The 17,664-nt window shown below is 42.5% G+C and overlaps 1 protein-coding gene across 1 annotated transcript; it reads left to right on the forward strand.

Moving 5' to 3' along the window:
- Nucleotides 1-698: 698 nt before the first annotated feature.
- LOC146607099 (uncharacterized) lies at nt 699-17,564 on the forward strand. The gene is made up of 2 exons (XM_085349161.1): nt 699-2,948; nt 15,213-17,564. The coding sequence occupies exons 1-2, from the start codon at nt 699-701 to the stop codon at nt 17,562-17,564; spliced, it is 4,602 nt and encodes a 1,533-aa protein (XP_085205287.1).
- Nucleotides 17,565-17,664: the final 100 nt, after the last annotated feature.

Here is a 17,664-nt window from a genome sequence, read left to right on the forward strand (position 1 = left end):
TTAGACTTTGCGACTCGTTTTATTTCTCTATCTGATAAGAAAACTATTCAATCAGATAGTTCTTTGTGGTGAATGAAATACGGTTACAGTTTCAAGAAGTTTTAAGCACCAAATCCGAAATCCAAGCACTGCAATATTAAAATCCAATTCAATTTCTTGTTTGCTCCGAAATCTACGACATGACTAAAAGCTTGACATGGTATGCAAAAAAAAATCCCGAAGACAATACAAATACAAATACATGAACAAAAAATGTTTTAACTGTCAGTTATGTCATTTTAAAATTTTCCAAAACTAACATTTTCTTTGATTGACTGATATTAAATTGATTAGGGTCAAGTTTACTGTGAACAATATTACACAAGCAAGCACGTGTGCGCATGCGCACATATTAGAATCCCTTCCATCGCTTCTAATATGTGCCCCTTCGATCGCTTCTCATATGTGCGCATGCGCACATATTAGAATCGCTTCGATCGCTTGTGACGTGATAACTTTGCTTTGATCCTTTCTGATGTCATAACTTTGCTTTGATTCCAAAACCTATAAATAGGAGCGCTCACCTGTTACTTTATGCTTAACGGACGTTGACCTGCAGCAACTAAAACCCTTTTGAGAAGATTTGAGAGCAATTTACGAGAGAAACCAAAACAAGTTCAGTTTTGTTTCTCACCAATTCACAGCGCAAACTTTACACCATGTCAGCCAACCCATCCTTCGGCTCAGATGAGCTTGGAATATCTAAAGGGACCATTTTGGGAGATCACCACATGGTGGAGGCTTTCCTTGGAGAAGGAAGCTTTGGTGTTGTAACCAGATGTCGCGATACAAAAAACAACAAAACTGTTGCTGTTAAAGTCAACAAGAGCGACCCTGAAATTCTGCTCCAGGCAAAACTGGAAATTTTCATCCTGGAGCAGCTACGACGCTTGGATCCAGACAGGTGCAACATCGTCGAATGGAACGGCTATTTCCTCGATGGAGAGCGCATTTGCCTGAATTTTGAACTCCTCGACCAAAGCCTGTCAGACTACATAGGGGACCGGAATAACCGAGGTCTCCCAATGAGAGAAATCAGGCCAATTTTGCATCAGCTTGCAAATGCTCTATTCCACCTGGGTTCTGTGGGAATAGTGCATGCTGACCTCAAACCTGTCAACATCATGGTTGTGAACCGCAGTGAGTCTCAAGTCAGAGTCAAACTTATAGACTTTGGCATCGCATGTAACACCTCTGCAGTGATTCCTGGTGACTGTGTGGGGACAATTGGTTATTGTGCACCTGAGATTATGCTTGGCACTCCATATGATGAAGCAATTGACATGTGGTCTCTAGGGCTGGTAGCTGTGGAGCTTGCTACAGGGGTGCCTCTCTATCCTGGGGAAGACGATTATGACGTTTTGAAATTCATAATTGAAACCCAGGGTCAGCTACCAGATCATCTCCTAGAGTCTGGCTTGTACACTGACAGCTATTTCATCGAGGATAACCACAAGGAACAGCGCTGGACATTTAAGACCCCAGAACAATTTCAATACGAGACAGATTATCGATCCAAGGAAACTCGATCGATAAAACTTAAGTGTCTCGATGACCTCGAACAACTGCTGAAAGTTAGGCGAGGATCGGAAAATGGCCAAACATTATTTGTAAGGCTAATCAAAGAAATGTTGGCCTTGGATGCAAATCAGCGCATAACACCCTCAGAGGTTCTGAAGCATCCCTTTTTCGACCCTGGCCTCTCAAGGAGAACCCCCTGCACTGACATGAATAGTACAGGGGGAGAACTCCTTGTGCTCTCTCAGCAGCCTTCAAGCTGGAAAAGTCATGGATTGCAAAAATTCAGCTGCAGTTTCCAAAACTCAGTTGAATTTCCTCAAAAAGGAGACATCAACACCTCAGCCAACCCATCTGCCTCTGAAGATGATCTTCAAATAACGGAAGGGACCATTTTAGGAGATCACCACGTGGTAGAGGCCTTCCTTGGAGAAGGAGGCTTTGGTTTGGTAACCAGATGTCGCGATACAAAAAACAACAAAACCGTTGCTATTAAAGTCAACAAGAGCGACCCTGAAATTCTGCTCCAGGCAAAACTGGAAATTTTCATCCTGGAGCAGCTACGACGCTTGGATCCAGACAGGTGCAACATTGTGGAATGGAACGACTATTTCCTCGATGGACAGCGCATTTGCTTGAATTTCGAATTGCTCGACCAAAGCCTGTGGGACTACATTGGGGACCGGAATAACCGAGGTCTCCCAATGAGAGAACTCAGGCCAATTTTGCATCAGCTCGCAAATGCTCTGTTCCACCTGGGTTCTGTGGGAATAGTGCATGCTGACCTCAAACCTGGAAACATCATGGTTGTGAACCGCAGTGAGTCTCCCGTCAAAGTCAAACTCATAGACTTTGGCCTCGCATGTCCTGCTTCTGCAGTGATTCCTGGTGACTGTGTGGGGACAACTGGTTATTGTGCACCTGAGGTTATGCTTGGCATTCCATACGACGAAGCAATCGACATGTGGTCTCTGGGGCTGGTAGCTGTGGAGCTTGCTACAGGGGTGCCTCTCTATCCTGGGGAAGACGATTATGATGTTTTAAAATTCATAATTGAAACCCAGGGTCAGCTACCAGATCATCTCCTAGAGTCTGGCCTGTACACTGACTGCTACTTCATCGAGGATAACTACAACAAACAGCGCTGGACATTTAAGACCCAAGAACAATTTCAATACGAGACACATTATCGATCCAAGGAAACTCGATATATAAAACTTAAGTGTCTCGATGACCTCGAAAAACTGCTGAAAGTTAGGCGAGGACCGGAAAATGGCCAAACATTATTTGTAAGGCTAATCAAAGAAATGTTGGCCTTGGATGCAAATCAGCGCATAACACCCTCGGAGGTTCTGAAGCATCCCTTTTTCGACCCTGGCCTCTCAAGGAGAACCCCCTGCACTGACATGAATAGTACAGGGGGACAAAACCTTGTGCTCTCTCAGCAGCAATCATCGTTTGGGTGGCCAGAATTCTAGGGGAGCTAGAAATTCTTGTGGAAAAAAAGCCCAAAACAATAACATCAACAAAAAAAAGCAATGAATGTGGTCTTAAACTTGGGCACAATTTGGCTTGAAATCCATCAACTAATCTCTCAATATTCAAAGCTGAGCAGCAGACAACTTACCATCACATCAGTCCTTCAATCAGACCTACAACAAACGTCTTCAGTCTCTCACCCCAACCGGTCGCAGCAGATGGCCGCCCCGACCTGAGCCTGGTTCTGCCGGAGGTTTCTTCCTGTAAAAAGGGAGTTTTTCCTTCCCACTGTCGCCAAAGTGCTTGCTCATAGGGGGTCATATGATTGTTGGGTTCTCTGTATGTATTATTGTATGGTCTACCTTACAATAATACATACAGCCTTGAAGTGACTGGTGATGTGATTTGCTGCTGAATCAATTCGGAACTAATTGGAAATCTGGATATTAATTAAATAAACCTGCTTTGAGCATCAATTAATTGTTGTTTGAAATTCTTTATAAATATATAAATATAGTGCCACTCTTCTACTGTTTAAATTGCAACTGTTTAAAACTGACTAATTTATTCATACACTTGAGCATAAACACATGCACAGTAAATGGCCTGTATTTGTACAGCGCTTTACTTAGTGCCCAAGGACCCCAAAGAGCTTTACACTACATTCAGTCATTCACACATTCACACACTGGTGATGGCAGCTACATTGTAGCCACAGCTGCCCTGGGGCGCACTGACAGAGGCGAGGCTGCCGGACACTGGCGCCACCGGGCCCTCTGACCACCACCAGTAGGCAACGGGTGAAGTGTCCTGCCCCGGGACACAACGACCGAGACTGTCGGAGGCGGGGCTCAATCTGGCAACCTTCCAATTACAGGATGAACTGCGAACTCTTGAGCCACGATTGACCTATATACACATATACTTTACAGTACTAGTCAGTGCTTACATACTAGTTCTTTTCCCTACTTTTTCATGCTTACTGGTACAAATGCCTGTTACTAGAGTTAAATGCTATCGATGTATTCTCACAGTTATGGAACTGTACAAATGCATACAAAATAACGCTCACGTAAACATAACTGTGCACTAGTTTGCCCTTATTGCTGCAGTTTGTTTCAAGTTGTTCTCTCTCTCTCTCACACACACACACACACACACACACACACACACACACACACACTATGTAACGTTTCAGCAAAAAAATACCGCCCCTCCCCCCCACAGTGACACCACCACCACTAGTCTGCACAGCTGACATAAGGCAGCATGGATCCATCCTTTCATGCTATTTATGCCAAATTCTGACCCGACCATCTGCATGTCAGAGCAGAAATCAAGACTCATCAGACCAGGCAACATTTATCCAATCTTCTCATGTCAAATTTTGAGAACTGTAGCTTCAATTTCCTGTTCTTAGCTGACCAAAACGCTCTTCTGCATTCTTTGGTTGCAACAAATGGTTGTATGAGCTACGGTTGCCTTCCTATCAGACATTTTTCTCTGACCGTTGACATCAATAAGGCAGTTTTTCCAAGAGAACTGCCTTTCACTGGATATTTTCTCTTTTTTGTCACCGAAAAGGGTGTCTGTGTTACTTCTTGTCTTATATATATTGTCTCTGTTTTCCTCTGTCCTTTGTCAGAGTGTCTGTTCATCTACCCCCTGTGTCTCCATATTCCCAGTGTTCAAGGTTTCCAAGTGTTTTCCCAGTTTAGGTTTTCATGGTTGGTTCTGTTTGCTACTCAGCCAGAATAAACAGCTCGCTCTTTTTAAAAGTAGGCTCCAGAATGGATGATGGCATGTTCGCATGTCTTTATGCAACACTGAGTGTGCTGAACTAAAGGTAGGCCTAGTTTCATTTTCATGGTCATTATTATCAAGACAATGATTACGCCTTATTCTGATTATTTCTCCCTTTTGGAGGTGTAACGTTTACATGAGGGGTGTAGGAACATTTCCCCCTAAATATTTTTAGATACATTTTTGTTGAAGTCACAGTTTTTGTCGTATTGATGATGCAGCTAGAATAAGTGCTTTTAAATAAAAGAATAACCATTCAAAGTGCTCAGTGGTGAAACTGTAACTCTTTCAGAGTTTGACAGCTGGACAAGTGTGAGGAGAAGTTGCTCTTTGTTGATGGTGGTCGATGCATTTAAAAACAGCCCAAAACGATAGTCCCATAGTCAGGGGGTCGCTGTGGTTTAGGACAATTCCTGAATATTGATAATCTAGATTGGCAAAGCTTGCTGCGCATGTCACTTGAGTCATATTCATAGGTTTGCCATATAATATAGCATGCTGCGTTGTAGTAGGCATGTGTGAGCATATATATCTGTATCAGGCGTTGTTCATCCAGGGATGGATGTGGTCCTGTGTCACTTCGACCAGGTGTGAATTGTCATATGTCCATGTCCTTCTATACAAGTTGGCTTCTTGATCCATTAAGTGCATCAGAGTCCATGCTGTAAGCAGCAGGGCCAAGGTGGTAAACAGAATAATCTTCATGATGACCAGACACACCGATTTCTCTGGTGAGTAGACTACAGGTGAGAAGTAGAAGGCGGGATATACCCAATCAGCCCTCCCTTCACCTGTAGATCACCAAAGAGTCGGGGTGGTGGTGTCTTTTAGGTTATGCTGTCACTCACTTCCACTTTTTTGCAATGGCTCTGGTGGATCCAAAAGGGCCTCTCAGCGATTTTGCAAACTGTTGGCGTCATTAGGAGTACTTGGTATGGACCTTATCGCCTGGGTTTAATCTGCAAGAGACTCTTTGTTGTGCTCTGGTGGACATCTCTAAACACCATCATGAGTTCAGAATCAGAATCAGAAACTTTATTGTCATTGTCACGAGAACAACGAAATGAAGAATGGTCCCCGATCATTGCATCATCCCTAGCAATATCAAAATATAAATAAAACAATAAAATTCAATAAATAAAATAGATAGAATACTTAAAATACTAATAAGATGTAACAGTAAAACATTCACATACATTCCCACACACATGCTTCAGACCGTGCATAGATTAACACAAGAGTGGCGTGATGGACATTTTTTTTGTAGTATTCAGATGTGTTATTGCAGTTGGATAACAACTGTGTTTGAGTCTATTAGTCCTTGCTCTGATTGCCCTGTACCGTCTGCCTGAGGGCAACAGTTCGAACAGGGAGTGGCCAGGATGTGAGGTGTCTTTTATGATGTTTTGGGCCTTTTTAAAACAGTGGGCGTTGTGTAGAACGTCCAGTGTGGGGAGAGGGCAGCCAGTGATCTTTTGGGCGGTGTTAATGATCCCTTGGAGTGCTTTCCTCTGAGCCCCTGTGCAGCTAGTGTACCAAATACATATGCAGTAAGTTAGAACACTCTCAATGGTGGCTCTGTAGAAGGACACCAGCAGTCTCTGTGTGATGTTATTCCTCCTGAGAATTCTCAGGAAGTACAGTCTCTGTTGGGCCTTTTTCAGGCTTCAATTTCAACCCAATTATACTCCTCTGGGCTTCACCTTCCCACTGGCCCCTGTACCCTTCTCAAAGTGTCCTTTGTTGTCTTAAATCTCCAGCAAACACAATCTGTTTCTTCTCCGTTTCCTTTCAGTATTTTCCTTGTAGATTAAGTCCCAGCCAGGCAAAATATCACATTCAATGCCTTTAAACAGTTATGTCACACTGTTCTTACCAGCCTGCTGTTAATTCTTCAGGTTCACGATGCTCTGTTGGTCTTCATCAGGAGATTGACTGTCCTTTGAGCTTCTTCTCAGGATCGGGACAAGTGGGAGGTCAAGCTGTAAAATTTTAAGCCAAACTTTGGCTTGTTTTTTCCCAATTATGTTAAATCTATGGTTTTGCTGCTATGCTCAAAATTCTAGGTTGAGGAAAGTCCACCTTTATCTATTTGTGGCCTATATTAACACACTAAACCATACCATTAATATCATTTTCATGTCTTTTCTTAAAGCCTCCATTGCTTCATCTGGCTAGAGTCTGTCTCTTCTGTTTTTCTCTCTGGGTGCTCACTCCTTCTATAGGCATGCAAAGGTCCTGTCACACACACACTTCCTGTTACTCTCTTTTGTGTTTCTACAGGCTAATCAAACTCATTTTGCATTTACAATCTACAAACCCTTTGTAATTCTACTAACTTTTGATCTAACATGTAGCGTTATTTACACAATAATTTCATATTTTAATAAAATCCATGTATATGCATATCCATGTCCAAGAATAAACACTGAAAGAGAAACACTTCACTGTTGAGGTGTTGAGTTGCACAAACCACCTGCAACTCAACACCTCAAAGACCAAGGAACTGGTTGTGGACTTCGGGAGGTCTAGAGCAGGTCCACTGCCGGTTCAGATAGAGGGGGAGGAGGTGGTCAACAAGTACAAGTACCTCGGGCTGTGGGTGGACAATAAACTGGACTGGTCATGCAACACAGAGCACCTGTATAAAAAAGCCCAAAGCCGACTGTACTTCCTCAGGAGGCTGAGGTCTTTTAACATCTGCAGGAAGCTCCTGAGGATGTTTTACCAGTCAGTGGTTGCTGGAGTACTTTTCTATGCTGTGGTGTGCTGGGGGAGCAGCACAGCAAAGAAGGACTCATCCAGGCTGGAGAAACTGATCAGGAAGGCTGGCTCTGTGGTTGGCATGAAGCTGGACACTCTGGTGACAGTGGCAGAGAAAAGGACATTAAAGAAACTGATGGACATTATGAACAATGCTGCTCTGCACACGGCCATTAACAACCAGAAGAGTCTGTTCAGTGACAGGTTGCTTCTCCCCAAGACAAGAACTAACAGACTTAAAAACTCCTTTGTCCCACACGCCATCAGACTGTTTAACTCCACTCTGGAGGGGAGAGGGAGGGGAGACAGGAGGACAAAGGAGGGGGGAACAACTAAGCTGTAGTGCCTCTTCACCTCACTGTGCAATACCTTGTGCAATACTTTTGTTAATAGTCAATGGTGCAAATAGACCTCAATACTTGAAATGTGCAATTCACTTGTATTTTTATTTTTTATTCCTATTTATTCTATTTATCCCCTTCGTATATTTTATTTTTATTTATATTTGTCTCTGTATTTATATATGTGTGTGTATGTATGTATATATATAACATTCATTCTGTAACTGTAACTTCTGTCGGTGCTGTGCTTTTGGAAACCGAATTTCCCAGAGGAACCCACCCAAGGGATTAATAAAGTTCTATCTTATCTGATTATCATATGAAGTCTAATGAAAGCTGTTAATCTGTTAATATCCTGTTAATCTGCATACAGCAAATACAGAACATGCGACTTTAAAGCATCCAGCAAAGTGATAACTGTCCTCTGCCCACTAAGTAGTGACTCTACAAAAGATTATTTTCAATATCATCTTTATATTATATTTAGTTATTCTCCAGCGCAACAATGTAAATGATTTGTTGAACTCAAGACATGATGAATGTTCCTGCATTAAAACACATCCAGCCTAGTGTTCTCACTCTCCCTAAATGGATCTGTTACATTAGTGATATGTGGGAGTTGTGTTTCAGTCTTTTCCACATGAGGACATTTACATTTAGTTTTTGCTTTACTGATGAGTGGCTGGTTAACCTGCAGTGGTTGAAGTATGTGTCGGTCGTCTGGAAGAGTAGGTGTAGAAGACGTCTTTAATGAATGTAATGCTCTGAAGGTGTCAGTGATTACTGTGAATTCATTATAAAAGTGGATTTCAGTGAATAAAGACAGGCCCTCATGGTGAAGCTCAGGAGTCCATAAAGTGTAACAGGAGAGCTGTGTCATACTTTCAGAGATTTTACATGAGCCAGTCTTTCAAAAAATACATAAATAAATAATTCATTCATTCATCCACAGGAAACACAATGCTCATATCTGAAAGTAAACTCTGATATATATCCCCGACTAGAGTTAGTACTAAATAAAGGATCGCCCCAAAATGACTAAATATATAAAGACACTCTCCAGAAGAAGTTAAAGGGATTTTATTTATTGTACAAGCAATATCTTCATAAGAATTACCTATTCTGCAGACATATTACCTTCTTACTGAACCTGTATAACTCACACACAGACGTGTCTGCTGCTTATCTTTGTTCAAACATGATGTTTTATCTTCTCTTCAAAACACATTACTCATCTTTCTGGCATCGTGTTACATGAAAACACCTGCATTCTACCTGTGTCATTGTACCACAAAGACAATGATTGCAACACTGTGCTTGCAAAATAGAAGAAATAAGACGACCAGCAAATACATAAAAGATGGTAAAAGTGATTCCATCTTTGTGTCTCCTCCCATTGTTTCCCCAGTCTGTCTAGTTCCCATATTCCCTGGACACCGCTGGACAACAAGTGGGTATTCCAAGACTGAGAGACAGCCAGAGTTGGCAAAAGATCAGACATTCTTAAGTAGAAGTAAAAATACTATTGTTCCAGTGAAAGTTAAAGTACTGATTCAACTTCATTACTCAGCTAAAGCAAAAAAGTACAGGCTCGAAGCGCTTACAGAGAAAAGCATACAACAGAATGCTGATCGCGGCAGTAACACACACTTGGAGGAGAGGCTCCAGCCGTCCATTCCAGCCCTATCCCTAACATTAACTCTAACCATAACTTTAACCTTAACCCTATCAGGTCTTGTTTTACAAAGCGATTCATGATCAGAACAAAAAACACATTTACACATACCGATGATTTGTCACATAGCATCGTTACCTGTTGGGATGAGAACGTGTTGTTTCCAGAACACCACAAATTGGGGTGTCTGTAGCTCAGGTAGAGCAGGAAACCTACTAATCAGAAAGTTGCTGGTTCAATCCCCGCCTGCTCCAGCCTGCATGCCAAATATCCTTGGGCAAGATGCTAACCCCAAGTTGCTCTCCGATGCATCCATCGGGAGGATGAATGCGTATTAATGTTAGATAGAAAGCACTTACAGAGAAAAAGCATAGAAAAAAGTGAGTGCATGAATGAGGCAAGTTGTAGAGAGTAGAAAGGTTTTATACAAGAACCAGTTCATTTACCGTTATATTTTAGTTTTATTTTCAGTTCTGTACTTTTTACATGTAATATTGATTCATTAGATTGACTACATGTATTAGACCTAACTTGCTGACAGCAAATTTAAACGACCGTAATAATTTATTTTCAGCGTCTGAAATATTTATTTAGTTTGTTTTTTGTTTTCCTTTTGGCTCCTGATATTAGTCAACTACTATTTGTCAATGTTGAACTAATAATGAATCTAAGAACAGCTATTTGTCACGGTTGGCCAGCGTCAACCGTGGGGATGTGAGGAAGGAGGAGCCAGGCACGGAGCTCTGAATGCAAGCAGTGCGTTTATTTACAGTGAATGGAAAATAACAATAAATCCGCAGTGCGTTCCCGACTCCCGTGAAATGTCCTCTTCCCAGTGCTAGTGTTCCTTGTCTCCGCTCCTCAGTGTCTGAGCACCCCGTGCTCGCTGCCCTCTCGTCTCCACGCTTCTCCTGGGGAGATAACAAACAGGCAGCCGTAAGACACATACAATGCGGCAGACTATCCGTACTGACTGGCCGAGAGACTAACGTGAAGTCACGCAATGATCCAGCGTCAGAGAGAGCGCCACCGCATTCTTAAGTAGCTCCTCCGACAAGGCTTGATCAGCTGTGTGATGGTCTTCAGGTGTGGCCAACCACCTGGCAGGGCCACACCCACCAGGCCTGAAGGTGCCTGTAAACAGGTGCTCTCAGAAACGCCGGCATCCACACACACACACACACACACACACACACACACACACACACACAAGCAGGGAGAAGGAGGGACAGCACACCAAAAACACACATGTCCATAACTGCTGGGTCGTTTAGACTCCTGAGCTGTGCACGAGGGGTCGACCACCCACTGGAAGGCCGGGCACTCGTTTTCAACCGTAATATACCTGATGTGCTCAGGTAACCTGTAGCGCCATGAAACCTCTGTCACACCAGGGCGCATAAAAAATGATGCTTTAAGAGACTGATGGGATCGGGCAGCAGGGAAAACATCCACAAAATGCTACTTTCAGTTTTTAAGTAGAGTCATTACATGCTTGTTAAAAGCAAACTCTCATATAGTTTTTAATGTGCTTCTTTCATTACAATGACTAGATAAAGAATGTGGCACTGTCTCTATTTAACACTGGCTACCCCAAAATGTTTCCAAACCTTCAACCGTAACTTTCACTGAGAGATTTTTAGATACGGTTATTGAAGCTGTGGGGTTAATTTTTTAAGTAACACGAGACGAGAGGCAGCAGCATACATACAGAGCATCAGTGATAGAAAGCTAGGCTAACATAGGGTAGCTACCTGTTCAAGGAGAAACATGTATAGGCCCATCTCAAGTGCCAGTGAACATCTAAATGATTCAGGGAAGACTTTGGAGAAAGTGCTGTGGGGAGATGAAACGAAATTATGTGGCTTTAACTGACCTTTTGAAATAGGAGTGTGATGCAAAAAATAGCATCCCTGCAGTCAAGCAGAGAGATGGAAACATTATGATGTGGGCTACAGGACGACTTAGTCGGGGTTCCAAGCAGTCAGGAAATGTGACATCGTCAAACTGCAGGCCACGGATTGGCTTGTCAGTCGCGGCACTCAATGAGTCATGAGACGGTGTCTTTCACTAAAATCAAAACTGCAGTTTTTTTAAAACCCTGCAACAAGGCAAATAGCTGCACAACACCGTGGTTTCCAAGTGTGACAAAAAGCCACAGATACATCATCGCTGCGACGTCTTCCTTTGTTGTGGCATTCGTGTTGCTCATAAATGACAACATGGACATCGGGCCGCACTCAGACGAGGACCCGGTGCATCGTCTGTCTCATCTCAGCCAGTTTACTTACAAACTCTTTAAGTTTGAATTTTAAAGCCAACAATGTGCACAGGGCAGTGATATTTCAAATGAAGGTAAACTATTCCAATCTCTGCAGCCCCAATTGTGTATCACACACACACTAAGTTCTCCTCCTGCCTTCAGCCCAACCGTTGAGCGCGATGACAAATAGAGCCGCAGAATTTTGCTGCTGTGTAATTAAATTGAGACGTGGGGTCAAAATTCCCACCTAGATTGAGTGAGATGAAATAGAAATCGGCTCTCCTCTAACTGACTTTATAGAAATAATTACATCAGCTGCATTTATAACTGTTATTAAATAACAGCAGCACACGAGAACTAAAGTGTAATCCCAGCACATTTCGCTTCGCTTGCACTGATTCTTTAGAGATGACGACCGTGGTGGGTAATTAAGGGCAAACAATATACAAGTGGCGTGAAAAATGGAGGCTGCATTACCTTTCCAAAGCTTCCTTTCCCGATGGCCCGCAGTATCTGGAAGTGGTCAAAGTTTACTGTGGAGAAAATGAGAAGCAGTTAGTGAGAACGTGTCAGTTTGAGCTGAGCTATAAAACAGGGAACATGACATGTACAGCACTGTGCAAAAGTCTTGAGCCATCCCTCATTTGCTTCCAGGGATCCGGACTTCCCTGTAATCTTTAACGTGGTATTAAGGAATAGCTCTCCAGGCTTTTTAAAGTGTTTCTGATTTTTAATCCAGGGCTTGTATTTGACCACTTTTTGTCTGTTAAGACCCTTCACACTAATCTCTGAAACATTCAAACATAAACAGACACCTAAGTCACGGAAAGGACCAGAAAACTTAACAAAGAACCAATTTTAAATTGTATCTGTACACATTTACTTGCAGCCTATTGCAAAAAAACAAAAGCCCACATCACTTGTTCTCACTTCTTTAGTTGAAGAATGCAGTTAATAACACCGTTAACACAGACTGACCTGGCAAAACACGAAAAAATAAGGGGGTGGTTCAAGACTTTTGCTCGGTACTGTATGAGAAATGCAAATGTGCACTTCACAATGTATCGCTGCACTTCGGCAGTACTGTGAAGATTAAATGTTTTTTCCTTCCCGATGCATGTGAAAGGTTAAGACTTACATCTCCAAATGTACTGGAACTGATTTGAACCAGAGGACTCAGCCACACTGTTACTATGTACTGCATAAACACGTTTACCGATGAAGGTAAAGCAGACGCTGTCCTGACTGTGTGGCTAAATTTTGTGCTGAAAGCATCAAATCAATTGAATATGATTAACTTGCTATGAGAGGTTTTTACTCCAAGTGTGACTTTTTCTGGCTTCATACACCTTTCAGGGTCAAATTCAAGCACTTTGTAAGCACGTTTAATGTCCATTTTCAACATTTTCCAGCACATTACCATAAAAAGGATGCATATTTCACTTCGCATCACCTGAGTAAGACCACGTGAAAGGCCAAATGAATAAGTCTTCTCATCAGATATTGATGCTTCTTTCTTATGTGACACAAAAAACAGGAGGAGACAGATCTTTGCTTGTGTTGTTTTTTAAGTTCATTCATTCAAAACTAACTGTAAGACGCTTAACTACATTGCAGTCTGTGTTATTGTTGTAGACCTAATTATCACCTTTAAAGTGTTTGTGCTAATAACATCATGTAGAGTAAGACAGGCATAGAGAACAGCACTGACTGGGAGAGGCTTTGAACACATGACATACTCAGATCAATTCAACACTTTAGACTTTAAAAATGCACAAGCGTCTTTCAAAAACCCATTTATTTAATCTATCATCATTGATATTATTATGTACAGTTAGAATGTACTGTTCATCTCCCTTAAATAAACAGGCAGCCTTAAAGTGTGAAATAGTCACTTGTCTACTGTCTCAGTGGCTGATAGTGCCCCACAGGCCTCAATGTCAGCTCGAAGCCATTATGTTTCAATTGTTTAATGATAAACAGATTTTGAATGAAAGCGAGGAAACTTCGCTAGCACAAAAAAGTGCCTATTCTTTCTTCCCATATGGTTCAGTCATATTACCGTCATTTCCCCCTAAGCTGTTCCCAAAGACACCAGGTAAATACTTGAAAAGGCTGCAGCGATACACAAAAATATCATCAATATTCTGTTTACTTGGTGACAACGTCGCTTTTAGCCTTCAATCAGAAAGCCTGACGTTGGCTAGTTAAGCATCGGGCTAACGTTTAACGCTTTCACTTGAGGGAAGTAACTCGTATTACTGCTACTGCTGTGTAATCTTGGTTCAATTCACAGCATATTCTACAAGTTACCCTGCAATAACTAACTGTTAGAATAGCGCCACCGTATTGTATCGCACTGAGTGCACTTCAATCCTTTATCCCGCGAGTTTGCTAGCTAGCAAAATAATAATACCAATTTTAAACAAATAACATGTGTAACGTACACACTCGAGAAAATTATTTACTAGTACTTACGCAAACTCCCCCGTTGTGAAAACGTACAAATCCTTCTTGTATTTTTCGTTTTCCAGCAAACACTCATTAAAACGGCCTCCAGGCACATTAGCGCACTCACCCCCGACTGATCAGGGAGGGGGTGGGGGGTCACACATTGAAACAGACTAACGTGCAGAGGTACAGCCCAGGCAGACAAATGTTGCTTTTAGACTTTGCGACTCGTTTTATTTCTCTATCTGATAAGAAAACTATTCAATCAGATAGTTCTTTGTGGTGAATGAAATACGGTTACAGTTTCAAGAAGTTTTAAGCACCAAATCCGAAATCCAAGCACTGCAATATTAAAATCCAATTCAATTTCTTGTTTGCTCCGAAATCTACGACATGACTATATACAGAAAAGCTTGACATGGTATGCAAAAAAAACCCCCGAAGACAATACAAATACAAATACATGAACAAAAAATGTTTTAACTGTCAGTTATGTCATTTTAAAATTTTCCAAAACTAACATTTTCTTTGATTGACTGATATTAAATTGATTAGAGTCAAGTTTAGTGTGAACAATATTACACAAGCAAGCACGTGTGCGCATGCGCACATATTAGAATCCCTTCGATCGCTTCTCATATGTGCGCATGCGCACATATTAGAATCGCTTCGATCGCTTGTGACGTGATAACTTTGCTTTGATCCTTTCTGATGTCATAACTTTGCTTTGATTCCAAAACCTATAAATAGGAGCGCTCACCTGTTACTTTATGCTTAACGGACGTTGACCTGCAGCAACTAAAACCCTTTTGAGAAGATTTGAGAGCAATTTACGAGAGAAACCAAAACAAGTTCAGTTTTGTTTCTCACCAATTCACAGCGCAAACTTTACACCATGTCAGCCAACCCATCCTTCGGCTCAGATGAGCTTGGAATATCTAAAGGGACCATTTTGGGAGATCACCACATGGTGGAGGCTTTCCTTGGAGAAGGAAGCTTTGGTGTTGTAACCAGATGTCGCGATACAAAAAACAACAAAACTGTTGCTGTTAAAGTCAACAAGAGCGACCCTGAAATTCTGCTCCAGGCAAAACTGGAAATTTTCATCCTGGAGCAGCTACGACGCTTGGATCCAGACAGGTGCAACATCGTCGAATGGAACGGCTATTTCCTCGATGGAGAGCGCATTTGCCTGAATTTTGAACTCCTCGACCAAAGCCTGTCAGACTACATAGGGGACCGGAATAACCGAGGTCTCCCAATGAGAGAAATCAGGCCAATTTTGCATCAGCTTGCAAATGCTCTATTCCACCTGGGTTCTGTGGGAATAGTGCATGCTGACCTCAAACCTGTCAACATCATGGTTGTGAACCGCAGTGAGTCTCAAGTCAGAGTCAAACTTATAGACTTTGGCATCGCATGTAACACCTCTGCAGTGATTCCTGGTGACTGTGTGGGGACAATTGGTTATTGTGCACCTGAGATTATGCTTGGCACTCCATATGATGAAGCAATTGACATGTGGTCTCTAGGGCTGGTAGCTGTGGAGCTTGCTACAGGGGTGCCTCTCTATCCTGGGGAAGACGATTATGACGTTTTGAAATTCATAATTGAAACCCAGGGTCAGCTACCAGATCATCTCCTAGAGTCTGGCTTGTACACTGACAGCTATTTCATCGAGGATAACCACAAGGAACAGCGCTGGACATTTAAGACCCCAGAACAATTTCAATACGAGACAGATTATCGATCCAAGGAAACTCGATCGATAAAACTTAAGTGTCTCGATGACCTCGAACAACTGCTGAAAGTTAGGCGAGGATCGGAAAATGGCCAAACATTATTTGTAAGGCTAATCAAAGAAATGTTGGCCTTGGATGCAAATCAGCGCATAACACCCTCAGAGGTTCTGAAGCATCCCTTTTTCGACCCTGGCCTCTCAAGGAGAACCCCCTGCACTGACATGAATAGTACAGGGGGAGAACTCCTTGTGCTCTCTCAGCAGCCTTCAAGCTGGAAAAGTCATGGATTGCAAAAATTCAGCTGCAGTTTCCAAAACTCAGTTGAATTTCCTCAAAAAGGAGACATCAACACCTCAGCCAACCCATCTGCCTCTGAAGATGATCTTCAAATAACGGAAGGGACCATTTTAGGAGATCACCACGTGGTAGAGGCCTTCCTTGGAGAAGGAGGCTTTGGTTTGGTAACCAGATGTCGCGATACAAAAAACAACAAAACCGTTGCTATTAAAGTCAACAAGAGCGACCCTGAAATTCTGCTCCAGGCAAAACTGGAAATTTTCATCCTGGAGCAGCTACGACGCTTGGATCCAGACAGGTGCAACATTGTGGAATGGAACGACTATTTCCTCGATGGACAGCGCATTTGCTTGAATTTCGAATTGCTCGACCAAAGCCTGTGGGACTACATTGGGGACCGGAATAACCGAGGTCTCCCAATGAGAGAACTCAGGCCAATTTTGCATCAGCTCGCAAATGCTCTGTTCCACCTGGGTTCTGTGGGAATAGTGCATGCTGACCTCAAACCTGGAAACATCATGGTTGTGAACCGCAGTGAGTCTCCCGTCAAAGTCAAACTCATAGACTTTGGCCTCGCATGTCCTGCTTCTGCAGTGATTCCTGGTGACTGTGTGGGGACAACTGGTTATTGTGCACCTGAGGTTATGCTTGGCATTCCATACGACGAAGCAATCGACATGTGGTCTCTGGGGCTGGTAGCTGTGGAGCTTGCTACAGGGGTGCCTCTCTATCCTGGGGAAGACGATTATGATGTTTTAAAATTCATAATTGAAACCCAGGGTCAGCTACCAGATCATCTCCTAGAGTCTGGCCTGTACACTGACTGCTACTTCATCGAGGATAACTACAACAAACAGCGCTGGACATTTAAGACCCAAGAACAATTTCAATACGAGACACATTATCGATCCAAGGAAACTCGATATATAAAACTTAAGTGTCTCGATGACCTCGAAAAACTGCTGAAAGTTAGGCGAGGACCGGAAAATGGCCAAACATTATTTGTAAGGCTAATCAAAGAAATGTTGGCCTTGGATGCAAATCAGCGCATAACACCCTCGGAGGTTCTGAAGCATCCCTTTTTCGACCCTGGCCTCTCAAGGAGAACCCCCTGCACTGACATGAATAGTACAGGGGGACAAAACCTTGTGCTCTCTCAGCAGCAATCATCGTTTGGGTGGCCAGAATTCTAGGGGAGCTAGAAATTCTTGTGGAAAAAAAGCCCAAAACAATAACATCAACAAAAAAAAGCAATGAATGTGGTCTTAAACTTGGGCACAATTTGGCTTGAAA

The sequence above is a fragment of the Diplotaxodon limnothrissa genome, unplaced genomic scaffold (assembly GCF_057381915.1).
Source record: "Diplotaxodon limnothrissa isolate DT_005_m unplaced genomic scaffold, D_limnothrissa_male_GT1.1 unmapped_scaffold_1, whole genome shotgun sequence".
NCBI lineage: Eukaryota > Metazoa > Chordata > Actinopteri > Cichliformes > Cichlidae > Diplotaxodon > Diplotaxodon limnothrissa.

Excerpts from the sequence above, each read along its gene's own strand:
- LOC146607099 (XM_085349161.1), top strand. The coding sequence starts at position 699 with ATGTCAGCCAACCCATCCTTCGGCTCAGATGAGCTTGGAATATCTAAA. Across the intron at positions 2,949-15,212 it reads ACCCTGGCCTCTCAAGGAGA|CGCAAACTTTACACCATGTC; the intron begins ACCCCCTGCACT and ends ACCAATTCACAG.